The 25,134-nt window shown below is 43.0% G+C and overlaps 1 protein-coding gene and 1 long non-coding RNA gene across 3 annotated transcripts in view; one reads left to right on the forward strand and one right to left on the reverse strand.

The window, feature by feature from the left end:
• Positions 1 to 17,832, reverse strand: part of LOC146798233 (uncharacterized) — a 94,884-nt gene extending 77,052 nt beyond the window's left edge. The window contains exon 1 of the long non-coding RNA XR_014968648.1: positions 17,035 to 17,832. This is a non-coding gene — a long non-coding RNA (uncharacterized LOC146798233). The remainder of the gene's footprint in view (positions 1 to 17,034) is intronic.
• The window catches only part of LOC146798232 (endothelial PAS domain-containing protein 1-like), a 522,541-nt gene that overhangs the window by 206,729 nt on the left and 290,678 nt on the right, over positions 1 to 25,134 (forward strand). For both annotated transcript variants that reach the window (XM_085625511.1, XM_085625512.1), the window contains exon 3: positions 176 to 318. In XM_085625511.1, the coding sequence (XP_085481637.1) occupies positions 176 to 318 (143 nt within the window). The remainder of the gene's footprint in view (positions 1 to 175; positions 319 to 25,134) is intronic.

Consider the following 25,134-nt stretch of genomic DNA (forward strand, 5'->3'; position numbering starts at 1 on the left):
TTTTTTTTTTTTTAATAGGGATGTAGGAAGGAACTTCAACAGCAAAATGCTATTTTGTACAAATGACATAGACACATTAAACATTTGTCTATTAATGTGAAGAGAGATGTGAACTTGGGCACCAATTGTAACACTTTCTTTTGTGTTGTGTATATTGCATGTGTCTTGTTTGAAGATGAGAAGAATACAGATATTGCAGATGACAGTCAAGACCGACATATCCTGGATGCTCTGGAAGGCTTTCTCATGGTGGTTCATCAGACAGGAGAAATGCTCTTTCTTTCAGACAATGTCAACAAGCAACTGGGCATTGAGCAGGTAAGTCTATTGTGGCCCTGACTTTCTATGCCAGCAACCAAGGTTTGTGGTTATTTAAGCATATCTGTGCTGAAAAAATGGGTTTTATTTTCATTGTTGCAGATAGTTTATAACAGACGAGGTAGGCAGTTGGAGAAGATTCCTTTCTCTGTCTTCCCACAAGATGTGAGTCAAGAAGCTGACTTCCTGGATCACTGACATCCTAATCGGATGTATATGTTATGGCATATCAAGTCATTTCATGTTAACATTTCAAGGGGCGAGTTCCATATAAACTTTGGAACCATCGCGGCCAAGTTCTGCTTTTCATCTACCGGTACTTCTCAATATAGAAAAGCTGCGCCAATACTTTTACTGAGCATTTTTTTAATTAATGGACTATTCATAGCCTGGCAGGATAGATAGCCAATATGTCCTTTGTATGTTTCAGGTGTTTGTAACATGCGGAAAGGAAAGCAGAGCAAAACAAAGGAAAGGAAAGCAAAAAAAATGAAAGTAAATGAAATGCACAATGAATCTTGACATTAAATCCTTAAAAAAGCAAATAGACATAAACTCAACAATCTTTACCACCCTTTCCCCATTGCAAATCAGCTGCCGCTTCCTACCCACTCTCTCTCAAACGAGGTAATAGGTTGGGCTGCGTCACCCACAATGCATGACTAAGACCAATCCTGGTATAGGATGTTGATTACTCTTTTGGTACACAAACAGTGTCCACCGTGGAACGCGTTCCAAAAGATGTGCTGGCAATCCTCTTGTATAAATCCGGGGAAGCCCACCATTCAATGTTATTACTCCAAACTGAAAGGTCATATCTACACTCTCTGGTGCTGTTTTATACAAATGAATACAAACTAAAATAGATCAATCTATATATAGATTGAAACATGGTTTCTGTGGTAATATTTCTATTTTTTATATATGTTTATTCTCCCATAAAGTTTTTGATATACAAGTAATAATCAAATAGATAACATAAGTGCAGGCGACTCAGTGCTCAAGTGTCACAAACATATATCAAAAACTGTGCACATAAGAAGCAACATATGCAGATTCATCGGTCAATGTATTTACAAGGGGACTACATGTGTATTTCCTATTCAACTTGTAGGGCAATCACTGCTCAAACTGACTAGATGAAAACCTATGTTGACGTTTCGACCCCTGTCAAATCTCGGGGTCTCTTCAGGACAATAGTCAACTGACTTATTATCTGCAGAAAATTCAAAACAAGGGGAAACAGAAACCAAAACCCGTCATCAGTCAAAGTTCACTAAATGTTTCCAGTCTAGATGCACAATTATCCTTGACTTACCAGGGGATATCCATCCACTGGTCAGGGAACAGTCATGTTTGGGGACTCGTCGGAGTACCTTGACTCGATCTTTCATGTAATATACTTGCATACGGTCCAATATCACCTCGAATCCTTGAGTCTCCCACAGTCAGAACAACATTCTATAAAAAAATTATATATGGTTGTAGTTCTACAATGGGCCAATTCCACAGCTCAATGTGATGTATGGGGCATCAACAATGTTACATGCACCTCAAAAGTGTGGTATGGAGATGTGGTATGAAGGTGCCACTGGCCTGTGCATGTATGGTGATCAACCGTGTGTCTGTCCGAATGCCATACCTCTACAAGATAACGTCTACAAGATTATGTCAGGCACATTGCTCCTCTGAGCCGTCCAGGTACCATCTATATAGTCCCAAATGTAACCGTGGAATTACCAAGTCCAAGATTTACTCATGCAGTGCTATGTACAAGAAACAGTGTATTTACATGATTATTGTATGCAACCTCAGTGTTGGTGTGTCATTAGTATCCAGTAAATGGCTGCTCCAACTAACTTACGTGGGGCAAATGCTGATAGACCAATGGTATCTACATGACCAGTCAGTACAGTATCCACCTCCTTAAATTCAACTCACGTATACGTGCGCCCCGTGGGACATAAGTCCGCCCGGGTTATGCCCGTGCAGTGCATCTTAGTCAGATAAGCCCCTTGTGACATGCATTCAAAATATGTGTTATGTAAAACAAATTTACTAGCAGGTACCAAATCCTTACTATGTGGAAACCAGTTGGCATAGTGGATACCGGACTGGATTACTCTTTTGGAGCATGTCAATTCTAGTCAAATTTAAGCTAGAGAAGAAACTACTAATCTCCAAATTTTCTAAAGAAGTGAATTTCTGTTGTGTGTACTATTGGCTAGCTCTTCTACCCCCAATGATTACCAAACTCTCCACAGCTATGTGACTGTGGATGGGACATTCGGCACCCTCCACAATGCTAAAATTTCTTGTTTCACTGCGAGTAGTAGATAGGAAATTGTCTTGCTTGAGGTTGAGTGTAATGGGTAAGAAGCGTCCAAAGGACAGAGCAAAACTATCACCTTCAGACACTGCCCCAATCTATGGCCTGTAGCCAGCTGTATATTAACTAGAATGTCTTAATCAAGTAGTTATTTTGAGTTTAGTGGACAGGAAACTATGTTACAACCATGACGGATATCCTGTCTACGATTTACAAGTGCGTCAGATCCTATGTTACTTCTAATATGGCAGACTAGACAGCCATCATGTTTTGATTGAGTTGCCCATCCTCCAAACTGTAAATAAAGCTCCTCCTAGCTACTAATTGACAACCCAAGGGATTGAGCATTGCGGTCCTCTTATTGCCTCATCCCCTCCAGCATGTGTCTTCTCAGGACAATTGCAGTGCATGTAGAAGTGTGACGATGCATAGTGTAATCTTTACTTAATTCTGAAGAGCATTTGCAGGCCATGTGCAAGAGAGGCAAAATTGGCAAAACTGATTAGTCTAAACAGGTTCTCGTCCTATTGCCCCTTGTCAAATTGCTTACCTAACTGATTCTCGGACCACATCTAAAAATGCATTTTACCAATAATGTGAAACGTATTGAGTATGTTGTATTCCTGTGAAATTGCCCATGAGGATGAAACATGAGTTTCAAAAATGTGTTAGCACCCTGGCACAGCCATGCGTCATGCAAGAATGATATACTTAGTGCTCTATCTGCAGTACCAGAATAGCTCAGCTTGAGACCAGTCTTCCCAGATTTGTGGGAATGATTTGAGTGACATTATAACACTCATCCTTATTTTCACCCCAAATCATTTTTTTAACAAAAAGATGGACTGGTGTGTTTAGGTGCTTCTCCAAGTCATTCAAACCCCACTTTGGATCAAAGAACCAGCAGAGACCCTTTTTATGTTGGTCTACCCGTAAAATAAAACAAGCATTTGCAATGTAATTGGTCTCGCCTTTGGGACCTTATATGTATTTAGCTATGCAGCATATTAGCCTGGGTGCTGAAATATTTACTGTTCTTTAATATGGAGGGAAAGTAAGCACCAAAGTGCGAGACATGCCAGGAATGGGAATACATGGAGAGAAATATTGCCTTTCAGTGGGAAAAGGTATAGTCCAAAGCTCTGTTTTTAATATAAAATCAGGGCCTTCGGTGGTCATATCACTGAAAATACAAGATTTGAAAAAAGTATTATTGTCTATGGGTTCTCGTGGAAGGCTATTTCTATGGAGTGGAATTTAGAGAATGCTAAAGTGATTCTGGTATTTTACTCACCTCTGCTGGTCGTTTTCCTTCAAGAAAGTTACATAGAGGCAGTTGCCAGAAAAAAAGGCCCTAAGTGGAAGCAGACAAGTCCTAGGGCTGATCTCCAGAGCCCACAAAGTACATACACATATAAGTACATACTAAAGTATATACAATGGGTTTCGAATGCTCGACCTAAAGAGTATATTGCAATTTGTTTAAACAATCATTTTGACTTTGTGAGAAAGGAAAAGAGAGGTCACAAATGCTTTTTCCCCCATAGAGTTTCGATAGAGAAAAGCAGAAAACAATACAGAAAAAACAGCTGAACAAAATTACAGCAAATTTGACAGAAAGCTAGATATTTATCCACAAAGCTTGCTTTTTGTGATTTGGTGTAAATCTGTTGAGCCGTTACAGAGAAATTAAGTTTTAAAAAATAATTATATCTTTTGCCGCAAGACTACCGCAGGAGTCCCGCAGGACATCAGTTGGGAAAAATAACCCCCCAAAAATTCTGTTTGGCTGGTCCCAAGGGAGTCCTATGTGACTAGCTGGCAGCAACATGAAGAATAATGTTGTGGCTGCAATCACAGAATTTGGGGACCCTGAAAAATGATTTTTTTTAAAGATACTAGAGTGAAGAGTGCGGCTACCCTGCCCCCTTAGTCCTTAAGGGTGGTCATGGAGGCCAAAAAGCAAAAAAACTGTTTTTTGTTCGTCATGGTACCATGGGACACTGGCAGGTGCCAGTGTGGCCCCTATGTGGTCCTGTGGGACCCAAAAAAAAGCCCTTAAAAAAGAAAATGTGGGCTTGGGGTCTGTCGCTGGTTGGCCACCTGTAGGGGTGTTAGCTGACTGCGGCGGGTTTGGGTGCATACATATCATAATAAGATATTACGTTGCACTAAAATAAACATAGACATTCACTGAAAAAAGTGTCGCTATGCGCAGTTTTCTTATAATAAAAATCTACATTTTAAAACCAAGAAATTCACCATTTATATGTAACTGACCTGAGTATAACTTGCACCACTGTGATGCCTTTCATGGCATGTGAAATCTATGGTGGTGCAAGTTAAGTTACTTGTCAAATGGGGGTGCGCAGCTCAAAAAGTCCAGTAGACTTGTGTAGATAGCAAATTAGCTTCTTTATTCCAAATTTGTAAAAAACCTTCCAACATAAACGCTCCAGCCAACACATTTCATTCCGTTACAGGGAACCTCATCAGGGTGACAAGTAAAAAGAATTAAATCCAAAATGTCAATAGGCTTCACAAGTAGCACATGTTCTGCAATGTAACCGGAACCCCCCCCTTTCTATCCACTATGTTGTCAAAGTGAGTTCCGAAGTATCATCTGGTCGAGTGTATTGTACTCAGGTCTATTCATACAACAGGCAGATATGATGCCTCCTTAACGCCGACTCCAATATCCTCGCTCCGCGTAAGTCTATGGTGGTGCAAGTTAAACTTAGGTCAGTTACGCATAACTGGTGAATTTCAGTGGTTTTTTGACCCACGTATAGCTCCAGATCAACTTTTGTTTTCTTTAAAGTGAATTTCAGAGATTTTAACAAAGAAACTTAATATCTTATTACCTTCATTTACTTTAACCTTTTTTCCAGTATATATATATATATATATATATATATATATATATATATATATAAATAAATATATATATATATTATCTACTGGCGGTCGCCAGTAGATAGTTATAGTTAGGATCGTGTTTCCATAGGAAATCCGCAACATTCTATTTGGAATAACTTTGGCGCCGATGGACGAATCCTCGCGAAATTTTCAAAATAGCTGGGGCGCTCCGCTCCGCTCCTTCCCTGAAAGTCTCGGGGGGATTTGTCAAGCGGGGGCTGAGAAAAAAGGGGGTCCCAAAACGCGTTTTCCCCATGCATTTTTCCATAGGACCTTTAGTCCAAGCTACAGCCCGAACGGCTGAACAGAATTACTTGAAATTTGGCAGAGAGGTAGTCCTCAGGTCAGGGATGTGCCTTTTGCAGGTCTGGTGTAAATCTGTTCAGTATTTCCTGAGAAAATAGCATTTAAAAGCATATATATATCTATAAGCGCGCACCGTGCTCGTACGGTAAAACTTACCGTACGCGCACGCTGCCGTGCGCGAGCGCGATTCTGATTGGTTGTTAGATCTTAGTAAACATTCGAATCGGTCGAAACCAGGAAGTGTCGGCCACCATTGTGTCTCTCGCAGTCTGAGTGGGTGAAAAACAAAGGTGGAGAACGTGAAAAGGGGGCAGGGTGGACAATTCCTGACCCCCTAGCCTTTGTCAGGGAATCCCAGAAGGACCCCCAAGGGCCAAAATTTATTTTAATTTTGTTTCGAAAAATCGCGGAGTGCGCGTAGCGTGCGCGTGCGGTAGAAACGGAAAAATTCCGCGAACTGCCTAATGTGGGCGGGCGGTGCGCAAAGCGCACTGCGCGCATACAGCGCGCGCACGGTGCGCGTACGGTACGCGCACGGTGAAAAACCTTAAAAATAAATAAATAAATAAATACATAACTTAGCATTTAAAAAAACGTACAAATTCACTGAAAAAACCATAGGTTTCACACACGTTATAGTTAGGAATAAGCATTTAAAAAACCTTGCAAATTCACTTAAAAAATGATAGGTTTCACACATGTTATAGTTAGCTGGACATTTCACTCGTGAAAAACTATTGAAATTCCCCCGTTATAGTTAGTGCAGGCAACTATAACTCACGCGACCGCAATCCTCTGCTGATGACGTCAGATATTACATCAATGATGACATATGTGTCTTTCTGAAAAAAAAATATTTGTAATATATGTATAGCTAAAAATTAATGGAAGAAGACATGGGTAAATAAGTGTCTAAATACAGTGATGTAATATCTGACGTCATCAGCAGAGGATTGCGGTCGCGTGAGTTATAGTTGCCTGCACTAACTATAACGGGGGAATTTCAATGGTTTTTCACGAGTCCAGCTAACATGTGTGAAACCTATGGTTTTTTAAGTAAATATATATATATATATATATATATATATATATATATATATATATATATGTTTTAAGTCGAGTTACCCCTAAGATGAAGGGCACTCCCAGGATTACTCCAATTAACAGGTAGGTTTGTAGACATCTCCTCCTCAAATCAGCCAACGCGTTTCGGGTGAGACACACCCTTCGTCATGGGCAAGATGTACAGATGACGGCAACGGAAACATCAACCAGCAAAAATCCCTCTTTTATTTCGGCAATCTGCATGTTCAATTACACCCAATGCATTCTGGGACTGGTAGTGTATAATAAGCCAACCCACATGGGCGCCGTCAAAGTTACTCTTTCAAATCAATCATACGAGTATAAGCAATGTTAGACGCCTCACTGTGTGATACTGTCGGCGTCTCCTGTTCCACTCAAACTGAAAAATCGAAACAGCAAGCGGACCCGCCTGGCTCCGGAAGTAGGAATCCTTTGTAACCACAGCCATGTTGGGATCACCTGCTCCGTATGCCTAGTCCATCCAAAAGGCACACGGACCCCCGAAGCCTACGCGGTGGTGCCACTCCGTGACCAAGGGCTGGTCACTAATGTGTTTTAAGTCGAGTTACCCCTAAGATGAAGGGCACTCCCAGGATTACTCCAATTAACAGGTAGGTTTGTAGACATCTCCTCCTCAAATCAGCCAACGCGTTTCGGGTGAGACACATATGTATAACTAAATACTCAGGGGGTTGTGGGACCCCCTGAGCAGGCCTAGGGGGTCAGGGTGTTTCTACCCTGCCCCCTTTTTGTGTTTTGCGCATTTGTTTTCCGCTTTTCTTGTGCCTCGGTTCTACCAAGGGCTACCTTTTTGCAAAATTTGGTGTAATTCCGTTCAGCAGTTCGGGATGTAGCCGTGTCTAAAATTTCCTATTGGAAATAACATGGGGAAAAGCGCGTTTTGGGACCCCCCCTTTTTTCTTGGCCCCCGCTCGACAAATCACCCCCAAACTTTCAGGATAGGAGCTGACCGGAACGGGACATTAGTTTTGAAAATTTTGCTAAGATTCGTCAACCGGCGCCAAAGTTATTGGGAATAGAATGTTACGATTTTCCTATGGATAATAGTTCCTAACTATAACTACCTACTGGCGACCGCAAGTAAGTAATATATATATATATATACACATTCCTGCATTCTAGTGTTGGGCCCAGATGTCTGCAGGTTTTTTTCCTCTGAAGAAGTTTGAGTGACAAGACCTGTTGTTGCTTCTCCCTTGTCCCAGAGTAAATCAGCACAAGGGCTTAAATAGTTTTCTTCCACCATTGGGCGTGGATACTCAGACAACTGCTCCAGAGTTGAAGTGTCAAAAACACGTAGAGACAATTTAATGGCTTTTCCTTTTGGGATCGGCAGCTTAGGAGAAGTGTGACAATCACCTGCATCGAACGACTGAACCTTATTGTCGTTTTTCAGCAATCATACTCGACAGGGATTCCATGGCCTGAGGTCTTCATCGAAAAACTTGAGGCCAGTCGCAAGAATTGACAAAAGACTAAAATACGGAAATAACCCCCTTTCACTTTTGTCTGAGGTGCAATGTAAACTATGCTTGGTCTGACCTACACAGCATATGTAACTTGTACCTTCACCCAGAGCATAAGCAGTTAAACTGTGAGGCATGTCTTGCGTTCCACTGTACGAACACCTTAAAAATCAACTCAATAAATGTTGGGCACATCCCATAATCCAGCGAGAGTCTCACCGACACAGCTGATATCTTCAGCCCTGAAGACATTCAAGAAGCACTTACACCCTAATTGTTACTCTGTTGTTCATGAGCCTGCCGTGAGGGGAACGGCCAGCGTTGGGGGCACTCCTGACTCTTCATCCTACCTTTGACATCGCCGCCGTGAGGGGAACGGCCCTGAAAAGACTACTTCTCCCAGAGTTCTCAGCACCCGGCGCTTGCTGCAAACGTCATCACGCAGCGCCCGGGACCCATTTAAGGCCCTCAGCAGTCTCGCAGCGCGGGACGTGCGCGGGCAGCGTCCGGGCGAAGCCCGGGCCAAGGGCGGGCCCGTTTGTGCCCGTTAGAGACCGAGTAAGGCCGGGCCGGCCCCCCCCCCCTTTATATTTCGTCAAAAGGTCAGTAATTCCTGGATATTGAAAGTTGTGTGTTCTCAGGTACTTTTGATGTGGCGGTTCCAGCCCACCATGCACCATAGCCGAACAACATTCGTATAACCTGCACTGATGCTTGGAGCTTTGCTGCCTAAATTGAATCTGTACGCAAAGAGTTGAATATTCACCACTGAAAGATGTCTACCGCACCAGTAACAGGCCGGAAGTCCCTTGTTGGTACATTAGACCAATTCTTGGTAAGAGTGTCCTCTATCTTGGACAAGGAGATTGATGTTACTGAGAAGCGTTTGTCGCTGGGTTCCCTTGCTAACAAACGCTCCTCGTTGGGCTATCTGTCACAAGTACGTTCCCCTGTTCGTACCTTGGAATCGGGAACTGATACCGGCATTGTAAACCTTGTGCCGGACGACTGTGATATTAATCCCTCTTGCCATGACTCACCAATATTTTGCATTCCAGAATCTGATGGATCTAATCTCAACACTAGACCAAAAAAGGGCTCCACTAATCCCCCACAAATCACTGGTGTGACGGAAAGTGTAAAGACTAGGTCTGCCACGAATCCAAAGGCTAAAGCTCCCACCTTAAACAACAAAGAAGCCCTGAAAACCTTGAAACCTAAGAGAAAGCGGAGAGAACCACTGGACGTTGGTCATACAGCAAAGTCCAGAAGAATTAGTTTAGGGGCCCCACCTGAGAATATTCCTGACCCCAAAGGAGCATCGTTAGCTAGTGGGAAGGAGAGCGCTCCTATGCTGTCCCCCTTGATCCCGCTCAAGGACTTGCATAATTTGGATGAAGACTTTTGGGGGAAATTGGAATCAATTTTTTATAAAACCTGCCAACCAATTTATAGTAGGCTGGACAGAATTGAAAACAGATTGACTTGTCTGGAGTTGTTGTGTTCATCAACGCAGTCCCGGCAGAAACATGCTACCAATAGCCGGGGGTGTGAAAAATCTACTGTGAATACCCCGAATAAAAATGTCTCAGCTACTAATATCGCACCCACTTCCAACCCAATTATTGCTGCAACCAACCCATCTGCCAAGGCCTTAGGGAACCCAATGCACACCTCACATGTAGGTAGCCTAGAGTGTGGGGGATTATACAAGCAACAGCTAGTAGTAGCCATGCAACAAAAATAGTAGATAGGGCAGATTATAGTCTTCGAGCGACATTGAAACATCCAAATAGTCACCTCCCCCCTGAGTCAAGCCCCTATGTTATAATATTGGCAGGAGTTAAACCCTTGGGCCCAGACTCTAGGGAGGACTACGGGGACCTGAAGAACAAGTGTGTGTATTGGCTAAATTCCAATCGCCCCTTACCCCAGAATGTTTCCACAGAAATCCTCTTTGCGCGTCAAGTAAACTGGATGGGCCCCAAAAAGACAAACATAGTAGGAGATTGCGTAATAATTAATTTTAGAGATCCAAGGGCAGTTGAGCATATTTGTCACTGGCCAAATTCAAACCCTCGCACTCCCATCCTCTCCCTGCCTTTGTCCTACTTCTATGATAATCACCAGTGCCCCAATATAGTGGATGTCGGCTACAGTGGTAACAACACGTGGCCTAGAAGCAACAGATATCCTAACGTGCAGACGGAGGGTATCACTTCCTCTGGTCTGGAAGACTGTGATTGACGACCAAATTCCTGCAGGTTTAGGAAACACTCGTGCAATATAGATGTAACCCATGCAGAAAACTGGGTAGCTCACTATACCATAACCAAGGATGACAACACTGATACTAACATAATTAATGAAACTTTACTGGACCAGCGCCAGCTGGGGGAAATATACCGGCCTCTAGCTGGGACCGGACTTATAACCCCACCGAATACCGATATAGTTGCAGCTGGCACATCTGGTAATGTCATGCTTGATATTTTAACCAATGGGAAAACTAGTAGTATCATCAACCTGACTTCTTCAGCAAGGGAAAGCTTAAGCCTATCACAAGGGCCTTCAAGCCCTCACAAGGGTAGACTGCAAGTAAGTGGCCAATTGTCAATAATGCCTTGGAACATAGCAGGCCTAGGTACAAAGATGGTAGACCCTGATTGGCTGGGTTTTATATCAAAATTTTACATGTGTCTCTTTCAAGAGACTTGGTTGATAGATCCCTTGATATGCAATGGATTTCTCAATTATCATATCCCAGCTCTAAAAAAAGGAAGAGGTCGACCATCTGGCGGGCTAACAATATGGATTAAGCAAGACCTAGGATGTCAAGTCACCCAAAGTTCAAACATTAGTAACGATATATTATCTGTAAAGATTGCCTCAAAGGACGGGGTAAACCTCGTAATTTTTAATGTTTACGCACGAGGTCTGCCGGGGGGGAAAGAGTTTCCAGTAGTACAACTACTGGAAGAATCAATTGACTCACTGCCCTCTAACTATCTACCCATTATAGCAGGCGATTTCAATACCTCGTTTGAGCCCCTGGATCACGATATATCCCAGCTTGCGGCTGAAGAAGATGCAAGCTGGGGAATTCCAACTCTTGAGATAGCCCCAGTAAAAAGGTGGTCTGGGGCAGCAATCCAGCTAAGTGGATTATGTCTAGGGAGTCATTTGAGAGCAGCTAATGGCAGGAGCCCGTCCGACAAAAGTGGCTCAAACACTTTTGACAATGGTCGTAGGGCAAGCAGAATCGATTATTTATTGATTCATACCAAACTTTGGCCCTACTTCATAGATATGGAGGTAGTAAATAGAACCGAGAGTGATCATCACCCGTTGGTCTCATCATTTAATTCATCCTTACTTGGCGCTACAGAAAAGCCACAAATAATATATGAGCCAGAGCATCGCCTGTCTAACGACATGCGCCACCTAAAATGGGACCAGATTGTAGATGACCCAGAAGTTTTATTAGCTATAAAAGGAGAAGTTACCCTTGCATTGGAAGAATTGAGCTTACTGGTCGAGGACCAGGACTTCCATCAACGCACAGTGGAAACTCACGCAAGGCTTTTTGCGGGCCTGCGGAAATATTTCCTCAAACCTGCCCCTCCCAGGAGCTCCATGCCGCAAAGGAAAGCGGGCTGGTATAATAGCAAGTGCAGGAAGGCCCGGGACGAATTAGGCAGTGCACTCAAGCAGAAGGACCCAACACTCGTAAGATTAGCTAGGTCAAAATATGGGAAAACTCTCAAAGAGGCAAAGGTAACCTGGGAAAATGAAATTTGGAAGGACCTTCTTGAGGCCTCAAAAAATAAGAATAGTAAAGTTTTCTGGGATACCTACAAATGGGATAGGGGTGGTATAGCAGAGCGTCCTCAAAACAATGTGCCACAGAATGCTTGGATCGACCATTTTAAACCCCAATATGCCGCGTCCGCCCAAAACTTTCTTATTGAGACCTCTCCCTATGTATTCTACAAAAAGGCCATATTCACGCTTAAGGATGTGGATAGAGCACTAGATGGAGTAGTCAGAGGAAAGGCCCCGGGAATGGATGGAATCCCCGCAGACATGTTTACCAATGACAGAAGCCTCTGGTCTAGCTATATTATGCGACTTGCCAACGCAATTGCACAGGGGGCAGACATACCGCCTTCATGGAAGTGCGCCGAAATTGTCCCAGTATTCAAAAAAGGAGACAAATCAACCCCTAGCAATTACAGACCAATCAGTCTGATTGATTCGGTCCAAAAGATCGTAGGCCGTATGCTTTTAAACCTAATTCAAACTTGGATGGATGATTATGACATCCTCAGCCCAATGCAGGCAGGGTTCCGTTCCCGGATAAGTACAATCGACCAAGTCTTCCGGTTTGTCAACTTATATTGGAAGACGGTGGTCTTGGGGAAGGGCGCCCTCTACGCAGTCTTTGTAGACTTAAAAGCTGCATTTGACTTGGTCCCAAGAAATAAACTTTGGCAGGTCCTGGAAGAGCTGGGAATAGCACCTGAACTTCTCACCGTGATCATCCGCTTGCATGAGGGAAATGTTGCCAGGGTCCGCTGGGGGGGCCCGGGGGAGGTGACAGAGGACTTTCCGGTTGGCAGAGGAGTGAGGCAGGGCTGCGTCATGGCGCCGACCCTGTTCTCGCTCTTCGTCAACGGGGTGTCCGGTTGGCTCTCGCGGACCCCCACCGATGCGCCGATTCTGGCAGGAGTGCGTATTCCTATCCTCATGTTTGCGGATGACACGCTGATAATTTCTAAGACCCCTGGCGGATTGCAGAAGGCTGTTGGGTGCTTCGAGGAATTTTGCGTAGAAAGAGGTCTGGAGGTAAACACGGGGAAGACAAAGTACATGTCCTTTAATGGATCAAAAACCTTTAGAGGAAAAATAATTATGAATAAGTCGCCCCTGGAGGAAGTGACATCATTTACATATCTGGGGATAACATTGCAAAATGATATGCGTTGGGGTTGCCAATTAGATCGGGCTGGCCTACAACATAAACAACAAGCAGGGGCCTTGTTGGCTAGATTTAAAACCTCACTAACTAAGCCAATTTCTCCAGTTTTAGAAATCTATGGTACTAAGGTCCTGGGCTCGTGCCTCTATGGGGCCGAGCTCTGGGGCTTTAATAACTTGAATAGCTTGAAAGCCCTAGAAAATGCTTTTTTGCGCAAAGTCACAAACCTCCCTCCCAGCACACCACTGCGACCGCTATTATTGGATTTGGGCAAAAAACCCCTAGAACATCTGGTGAGGCTTCGTCCAATATTATATTGGCGTCGACTCTGGTGTACTGATGAATTAATCCATTACAGGAGTGGCTTTAAAGATATCATAGACTCCGACAGGTCACAAAAAATATCATGGCTACAAGGGATAAAATCCCTTTTGGGAAGTATAGGCCTGATAGATCTCTGGAAAAAACCTGCAGACACCATTTTTCCTTCCAAAGAAAACTTGAAAAACATGTACTGGGAATGGGTATATAGATTGGAAACTACCCAAGGCCTTTCTACCCATTTAACAGCCCGCTTTTTGGATTTAAAAGTCCTTCCCCATCGAGAGGATTACTGGGATATCATTGAAAAAACCACTGACCGCAAGTTGTATTTCCAGCTGCGGGTGGGTACACTACCCATAGCGGAATTTACCTCTAGATGGGGGAGGCAAGGCAGTAATAATGATAAGTGTTACAGATGTGCTGAATCATGTGAGAATATCGGACACCTATTATTTTTCTGCCCAATGTACATGGCACCTCGTAAAAGATGGATACAACCCATCTGCAAGCTCTTTGGTATGAGAAGATATGCTATCGCCCTTCGTATCCTGTGCACTGATCCTACCCCTCCAATATGTATAGCTGTGGCCAAATTCCTAGGGTGGGCCTGGTGTATAAGAACAAATGCCCTGAGGCAAATTGCCAACTCCTCTTCTTTGACTTAACACATAATTGCATATCCTCCTTGGATAATCTACCGGTTGCTAACAAACAGAGTATTGGGATGCGAAAGCTATGTTTAGCTAATTTTTGTATATTATAAGCTGACATGTAAAGTCTTTTAAATCTAATTTTTACTATAAGCTCGTCGGCCACTGGAAATTTAATTGTAATTTTATCCTTTTAGGTAATTTATATGTATTTATATGTAATGTTTGTATGTGCTTTTATGGCTTAATTGCCGAATAAAGCTAACTGAACTGAACTGAACATTCAAGAAGTCAAAAGACCCACTCCCCTGAAACTTTGGACACAGAAGCAGATGCATAAGAAATAGAAACACCACTGCAACATCAGGAGCTGAAAAAGAAGTTGACTCCCCGCACCTCACTAAGGTATACAGGTCAGTCCCCCCCCCCTCCCATAAGGATCGGCTATATGGGTAGAGCACTGCTCCTGCTTGAGTTGGGCATCTAGCCAAAGCCCAAGCAGCCGAAAGCTTTAAGGCATGCTCCTGCAGATACAGGCTCTGTATCGAGCAAGTTACAGGGCATTGGCCCTCATCATACTCCTGCAATGCTGACGAACACAAAGAAACCCTACTTGGTATCGAATCTACGGGCCTCATTGGGACAGAAAGGACTTCCACCATCAATACATCACCAAGCTGTCAAGCTGAATTTGATGTTGAAGAGCAAAATGTCGATCCCAAAACCCAAGTGGAAGCCTCCACCAACACCTAAATCGCAGACTAAAGAGTTCTCAATATTAGAAAGACTTGTGGAAATCGATGAACAACAGAAAAAACTGTTTTTCCTTCCAGACACCGTGAGGATTGTGGCCTGATCTCGAGCTCTGGGCAATACCAAAGAAGAGGCCTCTGCTTTCTTAAGAGCAGGCCAGATCTCGTTTTTACCTGCAACCGCCCACTTCCAACAGAGTCAGGCACATAGCCTTTAGTCCCCATTGCTTACCACCACTCCCTACTACACCTCCGCCACCTCCTCCTGCACTTCCATCACATTCTCCACCTCCAGATATTCAGATCAAGGAAGCCCTCATTACCCTAAAGATGCAGTTGAGGACACTTTTACATCACATGTGTAAAATATCAATGGAAGAACTATATAGCTGATGAACAGGATGACCCAAACATGTTATATTTGAAAATAAACAATCAGGAAATGAATCAAAAGGTGGACCTATACTTTACAATAACAATATGTGACCAGACAAAATATTATTATTCCAAAATATACTTTTTTTATTAAAAATAATGTGCTATGTATATTTTTTATATATGGGTATTTGTATTTCATAATAGTGTTACTCATAAATAAACAGATAATAAATTGCATACAGGACTACAGACAAATATATGGTGAATAACAGAATTGATACAAGATTTTATATCGATCTAATGATTTTGGACAACATACTCAAAATCAAGATGAAATGAACCATTTAAAATTTTTAACAAATGTCTGGAAAAACCTGGATGACTAACACATTTGAAATCAATTCAAGATAGGATAAACTATTTCCAATTTTTAACAAATATCCAAAAGAACAAAAATGGCTAACATAGTTGAAATCTTTCAGGGGTAAACTCATTCAGGGGTACCCCTTCTTTTTTCACACATGACCCAAACATTTTGCCATACCCTGTCAAATATTCCCTACCAGATCATAAAACATTGTCTCATGCTTATATACAGTGTGCAGCCTCCCATCATCAGGTTGAGACACATGGTGGAGGAAGTGGAGGATTTCCTTTTTGAAACTCTCTCCATGATAGAAAAGGCAGTCACTTACCTACCCGTGGTCAAGGGGATGTTCAAAACCACAACTGACACCTTGAAAGGTGCAAGTTGTGATACCCCAAATAGAGAAAAACTATAAGCCAGCCCCATAATAACTACCCTGTACCTGCAAAGTGATAGTATCTGACTCTGCAGTAATGCATATAGCACGCAAAAGGGCTTCTGGACAGTCAACAGGAGCTACTCTGCCTCCAGATAAAGAATTGAAACAAATGTATGCAGGTGGGATAATGATGGTTTTTGTGGCAGCCTCTCATTGGCACATTGCTATTTCAGTCAGCTTCTCTCGAAATACACTAGGCATCATGAGGAAACTATTGAGGAGCTTCTTTAGCACCTCCTGGAAGGACACAGAAAAAGAATAGAGGATCTTGTTGATGAAGGCAAGATGATCAGCAATGCCACTATTATATGCCCCATAAACTCAGCGTCGCACGTTTACTATGACTTACTTGTGTCAGATCAGTGCAATACCAGTATCCACGGGAGTGAAGAGCGAGACCCAACTCTCCCCAAGGGTAAGATCATCTCTAGAAAGAGAATAATCTCCTGAACAATGAATAATACCCCTCGGAAGAGCAGGGACAATCAAGGGACCACCGGAAGACCACCAGCAAGGCCAGCGAATCCAGGAAGGAAGGTACAGGAGAATTGATCCAGTACAGTAGAAAGTAAAAAACAAACAGGAAGAGAGGGGAGAAATCTAGTGTTAATCTCTGCAGTCTAAACACAGTAATTACAAAAGGTAGCGGTGAATACTCTCTACATAGGAAGGAAAGTTGTGTACCCCCTCATACTTACACAGGCACAGAATTGAATAAGCTCTTCAATGTTCAGATCTAATAAAAGTTATGGATGATGCAAGTCGTTTTTCCAAAAGAAGATAAAAATGATAAGGGCATATGTTGCCAGGTTTGTCATAGAGCAGTTGTTTTTGTTTGAAATAGTATTGTTCAATAAAGTTTTCTTTCGTTGTTCAAAAAAGAAGCACTGCTCATTCTTTAATGTTCGTATGTTTCATAAACCAAAAAAAGTATCCATGCAATGCACGTTGATTTTTTCTAATGCTTGCCCTGTGAGAAAAAGGAAAAGGAGTCCGTTCCATTCACGAGTGAAGAGAAATGAAATCTTTGAGGCGTCTTGTTACTCTCTTCCACTGAGGTCGACGAAGGATGCGCGAAGAGCGCAATAGAAGGTTCAGGGTGAAGGGAGCTGGTGAAAATGAAGAACGTGCAAGCAGCGCGTATGAAGGTTCCGGGTCTCGGCGCTCGGCTTTAACAGAATACAGGAATGCAGAAGTAGTGGCGCGGTACTGTGCACAGACAGCGGGAGAGAAATCCTCGGTGTCAAGTGAAGGGAATGAGCGCAAAATCAACGCGTGTGTATTTCCAGGGTCCGAGGGGGTTAAGGAAAACGGCTGAGAACAAGATACCCAAAAAAGTCCTCAAAAGGTACTCCAGGGTTCTTTTGCAGTATTGATGTCGACAGCACTATACCAGCGTGAACACAGAGTCTCATACAGAATCCAAGGGGCAGGAAACACAGATTTCAGAGACACAAGATTCAGGAAATACAGGTTAGGCAGAACGGCGTGGTCCACTAGAGTTCAGTAAGCCAAGCAAAGAACTCAGGGAGGAGCTTCATTTAAAAAAGATCCCATTAACCAACGAGCTCTTCTCAGTACCATATGGGTAGGTACACAATCCCGCCTTCTGGAATAATGCATTATGGGAGTGGTAGTGTGTTTACAGGAAACAAGGATAAAGCACAGGTAGCCTGACGTGTAACACTCAGGTGGCACAGCAGCCAGGCGTATTACCTGCATGCTTGACTTGGAGTGTCAGAGTTCTGTCCAGAGGTACAACAACATCTCATAAGTGTACCCTTTGACAAGGAGCATTTGTTCAGCCCACAAGTCATTTAAAAAAAATCAGGAATCGCAAAATCGATGGGCGCCTTACAGTCCCATTTAATAAAATCGCCTTTTTGTAGGCCATACAACAGGGGTGGCAAACAAGGGAGTCCTGGCAAAGAGTGCCATTCCAACAATATCGACCCCGGTTCCAAGAGGCAGAATCAATGTCAGAGGCCGCATCTGCCAACAAGCAGTACCTTCAACTGTCAACCCCCGCTCACACTATACCTGTCGGGGAATGAATCGCCAGTTTACTGCCACAATGGGAACCATTACATCAGACTGGGGTGTCCTGTCTATTATCCAGGCAGGATACTGCCTCGAATTCCACATGCTCCCTCCCAATATCCCACCTCATCATCTTATACTGAGTTCAGACCACTTGCAACTCCTAGAGGAAGAGGAACTTAATGGCTGCTATAGAGCCACTGTCTTCACACCAGCATGGTCACTGGGTATACTCCCTCTACTTTCTCATTCCCATGGCATCTTAAGGCCCATCCTCAGTCTACAGTCATTGAACAAATACATTCAATCAGAATATTTTCATGTGGTCACCTGATGAGACTTCATCCTATTACTACAGAAACACAACTTCATGGCAGTATAAGACCTCAAGGACACCTATTTAAACATGTCAGTCCATCCTGCACATCATCAATATCTTCAGTTTATGATAAGCAGAAAAGATTAACAATTCAAAATTCTGCCATTTGGGTGACCACAGCCCCAAGGGTATATACCAAGTGCTTGCCGTTCATCACAGCTCATCTAAACAGAAATTCCATCCACATATTTCTTTATCTAGATGATTGACTGATACAGAGCAGCAGGAAACATCAATGTTGATTAAACACTCAACAAGCAGTGTAGTTACTGCACCAACTCGAGTTCAGCATCAATGTGCACAAAATCACATCTACAACCCCAGCAAATTCAATCCTACTTTGAGTCCACACTAAAGGCACAAGCTGGCAAGGCATACCCAAACCCAAAGAGGGTGATGGCAGTCCATCAATTGCTGTCTCTTTTTCAGACAGCATGTCCCACTACTCTAAGAACTATAATGAACCGATGAGGCATGATGACTTCCTGCATAGCAATAGTGCCATATGCTAGAATACTTATGGGCCCTTTAAAGGATTATCTAGCAAAACAATGGGCACAAGCGAAAGGAAATTTTTAGACTCTAGTGTTAACAACAGCAAGGGCCCAGCATTCTTTCCACTGGTGGAACACTGACTACCACTTACTAGGCAACCCCTTTTTAGACTACCTTGTGATGACCATTACCACTAATGCTTCACTACAGGATGGAAAGCCCACTTTTCCCACAGGACATTTTAAGTCATTTTGTCTGCACAGAACCATGGGCACCACATCAACAACCAGGAACTGCTAGCCATCAAGTTAGTCTTAAAAGTTGTTACCTGAGTCCTTTCAAACAAGACTGTCCTCATAAAGACAGACAACATGACAGCCACGTTCTACATACAGAGCAGGGAGGGGCACACTCCCCTCAGCTCTCACAGGTAGCATAGAAGCTTTGGCAATGGGCAGTCCAATACAGTATTCCCCCATTGGCGGAACCCCTTACGGAAGTGAACACTTACTTTACAGACCTACTCAGCAGGACACATCAACAGGTTCACAACTGGGAACTCCATCCAAAAGTCCTACACACATACTTTTAAGAGTGGGGCACTCCCACAATAGATCTGTTTTCCACTACTGAAAACATGAAATGCTAAAACTTCACTGCCAGGTAGCCACACCCTCAATCCAAGAGCAATGTACTATGGATCAACTGGTCAGGAATATTTGCTTTCCACCTCTTCCCCTAATACCATACATGGTCAGAAAAATGCAGCAAGCGTCAATGATGCTAATCCTAATCGCACTAACATGGGCACGACAACCATGGTTATCGATGCTGCTGCAAATATCAATCAACCCTTAGAAAAAGCTCCCAAAAATGTCCAGAAAAAGCTCCAAAAAATGTCCAGTCTTCTCACACAACACCAGAGTCGACTACGACACCCAGACCCCAAACAGCTCAATTTAGCGATCTGGAATCTGAATGCTTAGAGTTTAGGTATTGTAATCTAGCACAGGAATGTATGCTTATTTTGACAGAAGCCAGAAAATGTACTATTCAGGCAAACTATAAAAGGATTATGCACTTCTGTGTATTAAAACAAATAGAACCATGTGCTGTCTGAGTACAAGACATTATTTTTTATCTACTACATATTTAAAATGCAGGACTAGAACACACCTCACTATGCTTACATTTTACAGCAATTGCAGCATTACTCCAAAACAGGCAGCATGCATACATTTTCTGCGTACCAGTTGGTAAAGCACTCATGGAAGGCCTAAAATGGACCATTTCTCTAAAGACACCTCCTGCACCCACATGGAAATTAAATATTGTACTCAGACATCTCATGAGACCCCTTTCGAACCACTTCACTCATGTCCATTACAATTCTTATCTCGGAAAGTGGTATTTCTCGTAACAATCCCTTCTCTCTGGTGTATTAGTGAGCTTCAAGCTCTTACAATTCATGACCTCTATATTTGGGTGCATAAGGATAGAGTAGTCCTTGGAAATAACCCTTAATTCTTACCCAGTGTTTTATATAGTACAAATACTGTCCAAGGGCATTGGAGTACTTTACATCAGCACTAGATTATGTTACATAAGGTCAGATTAAATGTATTTGAAGCAAAGAAGATTAAGTGATTTCCCCAGAGCCAACACAGGGACACATATCTAGTTCCCCAGTGCCGAAGCCGGTTGCTCTTCCCATCAGGCCACATCCATTTTTCTCAATGTATGTGTGAACGTAATACATAGGCGTAATGATTGTGTATGATTAAGTACAGTGAGTACATTCTCAGTTGAAATGACTCTGAAGTATAAAAGACAGCAGCTAAAAATACAGGAAGGTTCACCTGGAGTCTTGCTTTGGAAAACTTGCCAGGGTTGGTTTTAAAACTGGACTTAGGGACATAGTCCTGCACCTTTGAACCAGCGGCACTTGAATTTTTTTTATAGGGGTGGTGCTGATATCAGTGGTACATCAGTAAAGTCATAGGGATTGTAAAAAATCCCAGCTTTACACAGAGTGTAGCGGGTGTAATCGCTAGGATGGTTGTAAGGGTGTAGTATGTAGCCGATGGTGCATTTTGGAGCCAACTGTTACGAATATTTTATGAAAGCATTGTGCAGTAGTGCCCAGTCATAACAGACAGCACATTTATTGTAATGGCCACTAAATTTGCACAGTCATACAGTTGTAATGCTAAAACTATATAGCACACAAATTATGTTTGGGGATTGGATTTCAGTGAATATTTATCATTCGTGCATCACCAAGTAAAAATGTCTTGATTTGTTTAGATCATATTAAAATCTTTGTTTCCATCAAACTCGAGAATTCCCAAAATATTGTGCTTAATTTTTGCCTAACTGCTGATATATTCTGACATATGCATACAGTTAATATACAGGTATTTAAAATTTGTTGTGTGTTAACCAATAACATCCATCAGGCTTTCCTTTCACACTCCACCTCATCAAGATTGACTCTTAGTTCACTTAAAAAACTCCTCTCACTTTACAGTCAGAGAAAGAAAACCAAACATCAATCCTGTTACCAAAAAATAAGCTGCAATTAGTCATAAGACATAACCTGATATTTGACCTCTGTCTTTGAAACTAAGCAAATGTGACAAGATATATACATAACATAGAAGTATCTTTATTTATTTCTCTTTGAACGACCCACAAGAAATCACCTGGTGACCCATTAGTGGGTCGTGATCCACAGTTTGGGAAACGCTGCCCTAGGTGTAAAAAGAGAGCGACTGTTCTACATTGACTAAACAAAAGTCTTTAGAAAATCTTATCAACTTTTAGTTGCTTTGGCAAAGCCTTTTAAAGTTTCTCCAATTTCCAAAGCAAGTGTTGCTAGAAGGATAGTTAAATGTATCCAAGCCTGTTACCAGAAAGGAACACGAACATTACCAGAGCTTCAAAGGCTGCACTCTACACATAGGAAAGGAGACAAACTGGCTTTCATTGGAAATATCCCTATTAGGGATAGTTATAAAGCAGCTACTTGATCTAAATCATACACTTTTATTAAACATTATGGGTAGACATACCTTCTTGTCCACAGGTACCAGTAAGCTAAGCAGTTAGAAATACATTGTTTCATACATCTACATCATTTTCTACCTAGCCACCACTTTCATGAGGGACTGCTTTACAATTGATGCAGAGCATGTGTATCTACAACCACACATTCTATGAAAGGAAAAAGCTACTTACCTGTAGCCATCTGTTCGTAGGTTGCAGTGTTGTAGATTCACCTGCACCCTCCTTCGACCCCAAAGGACGGCAGGGACCCCAGATGTTTACATATATTCAGCTTATACCTTTCCATCAGTATTATCTCTCTATAACGTACAACACTCCACGAACACCATTTGCCCTTTCAGGGGGAAAACAATTAAATGTGGAGCTTGTGACTCCAACTTCTTTGAAGAAAACAACTTACTGACGTCCGGGCCCAACACTATATGGCAGGAGTATGCAGAGCATGTAAATCTAGAGCACTTCACTCTATGAACAAATGGCTACAGGTAAGTCGTTTTTTCCTACCTTTCAGTAGGTAGTTATAGTTAGGATTTAGTTTCTATAGTAAGAGCGTTTTTTCATTTGCCAATACCTTTCACGTAGTTTAACAAATCTTCCCTAAATTTGCCACTCACTTCAGCTGCTGTCTTAAAAATGTAAGGGCGATCCAACAAGCAGGGGCCGAAAAGAGGGGGGGTCCCAAAACACGTTTTCCCCATGTTAATTTCCATAGGAACTTTACACACAGCTACAGCTGGCAAAAAGGTAGCTGTTGGTCCAGAAATCGACCTTTTTGTTAAATTGTGTAAATCCATTCAGTAGATGTGGAGTTTTTAAAGAAATTTCCAATTGTATGTATAGGGAGACAGAGCATCCGTGACCTCTCCTGATCTCGTGCTGAGATCTGTTTGACGGCCAACACTTTAAACATGGAAGTGTTGGCAGCCCTCTTGTGACTCGTTTGAACCAAGTCACAGAGAATTTTTTTTTCCTAAAGAAAGGGGGAGTGTGTAAAAAATACCCTGACCCCTTAGGCCTCTCAGGGGGTCCCCATCCTTTAAATGTATTAAAAAATAAAAAAAGGTATGAGCCTCTGGGGTTCTGGGCCCCAGGGCCGCTCGGCCCCCCTCCCTTTAAGTTCATAAAAATAATGTTTTAAAAAAGGCTGGGCCCCGGGGGATGGCTAAAATCGGCCCAGGGAAGGGGCGTCATGCGGCCCCCCTCCCCCAAAAAAAGAAACAAAATAAATAACTGGCAAGTCGCCAGAGGCCCCACCCCCTTTCTCCACCACTCTGCAATAGTGCTTCCTGGCACACTGCTGGTTGAGAGATTAAGTCCCCTCAGCTGCAGGGAGACCTTGTGGGCCAACAAGCTCTCCTGTAACCTCCAGGAAGTCCCACACAGTGGGATTGCTGAGAGGTCTTCAGAGGCCATGCTCCCTTTCCCCACTGCTCTGCAAATGCACCTCATGGTCCAGTGCTGGTTGGGAGATGAAGTGCCCATGGATGCTAAGGGTCTTTGGGGGCCCAGAAGCCCTCCTGTTACCTCCGTAAGTCAGACCCAGAAGGATTTCTGAGAGCTGGTTGGATGCCCCACCCCCTTTCTCCACCATTCTGAAAACGTGACTACTAGGTAAAGACCCTTATAGATTCACTTGAAAACCCAACGGTTACAGGGACGATACAGTTAGGCTCAGAGTTTACTTGTACAAAACCAATTCAGCAGTTATAGTTACCTGAGCTAACTTTAACTTACGCCCCGCAATGCACTGCTTATGACCTCCCACATTACATCACTGATGACATGGTCAGTGACATCACTGATGACATCATCCACGGACCTACTCACACTCCCACTCACACCCCATACAAACTCTTGCATACCCACTCACACACCTGAACAACCACTCACATACCCATTCACAGATCCATAACTATACTCACATACACACTCACTCCTCCATAGAGCCGCTCACACAACCATTCACTCACCCATACAGCCACTCATACAACCAGTCACTCACCCATAAAGCCAGTCACATACCCACACGCTGATCCATCCAGCTACTTACACACTCACTTATTTACTTACATAGTCACTGATACACCCACTCACTCACCCATACAGCCTCTGAACACAGTAACTAACTTACCCATACAAGCATTCACACACTCACTCACACGCCCACACAATACCAATTTAAACATTCATGCAAACACTCACACATCTGCTCACTCACCTATATACCATTCACACAGACTCTCACTCTCCAATACATCCACTTGTACACCAAATCACTTAACCAAACAGCCATTTACTCACCCATACAGCCACTTACACACCCTGCCTCTTACTCATACATCCATGCAGACACCCACTCACTCACCCATACAGTCACTTACTGTTCTGCTCGATTTTCCCGGCCTTCTTGTGAGGAAAAGATGATTAAATGTGACTTCAGTCTCTTACCATTCAAGTCTAAGGGTTAGAGTAGTGAATGGAGCCTATTTACTAGGCACTTCGACATGATTCTGTGCTCTTCCCCATAGATCAGGGCTCGCACACATAGCCTAGGGGATAGATTCGTTAGTATTAGGGATAACCTGTCCTGTAGTGAGGGTATTTCATGGAGCTGTGCTGAATTCAGGCCTGGTAGGCCTCAAACGGGAGAGACTCCATCTTTCTTTCTGCTCCGGCAGCTTGGGATGCTTCTAGGTCAAATGTAATGTTTTAGTTATGAGGTGTTATTCGCTTGGAGAGAACCGGTTCAGGCCGGCCCTTATCGAAGGATTGTATTTTTCTTCATGCCGAAGACACTACATCAGGCCGGCCGGCT

This window comes from Triturus cristatus, chromosome 9, assembly GCF_964204655.1.
Source record: "Triturus cristatus chromosome 9, aTriCri1.1, whole genome shotgun sequence".
In the NCBI taxonomy this organism is placed as follows: domain Eukaryota; kingdom Metazoa; phylum Chordata; class Amphibia; order Caudata; family Salamandridae; genus Triturus; species Triturus cristatus.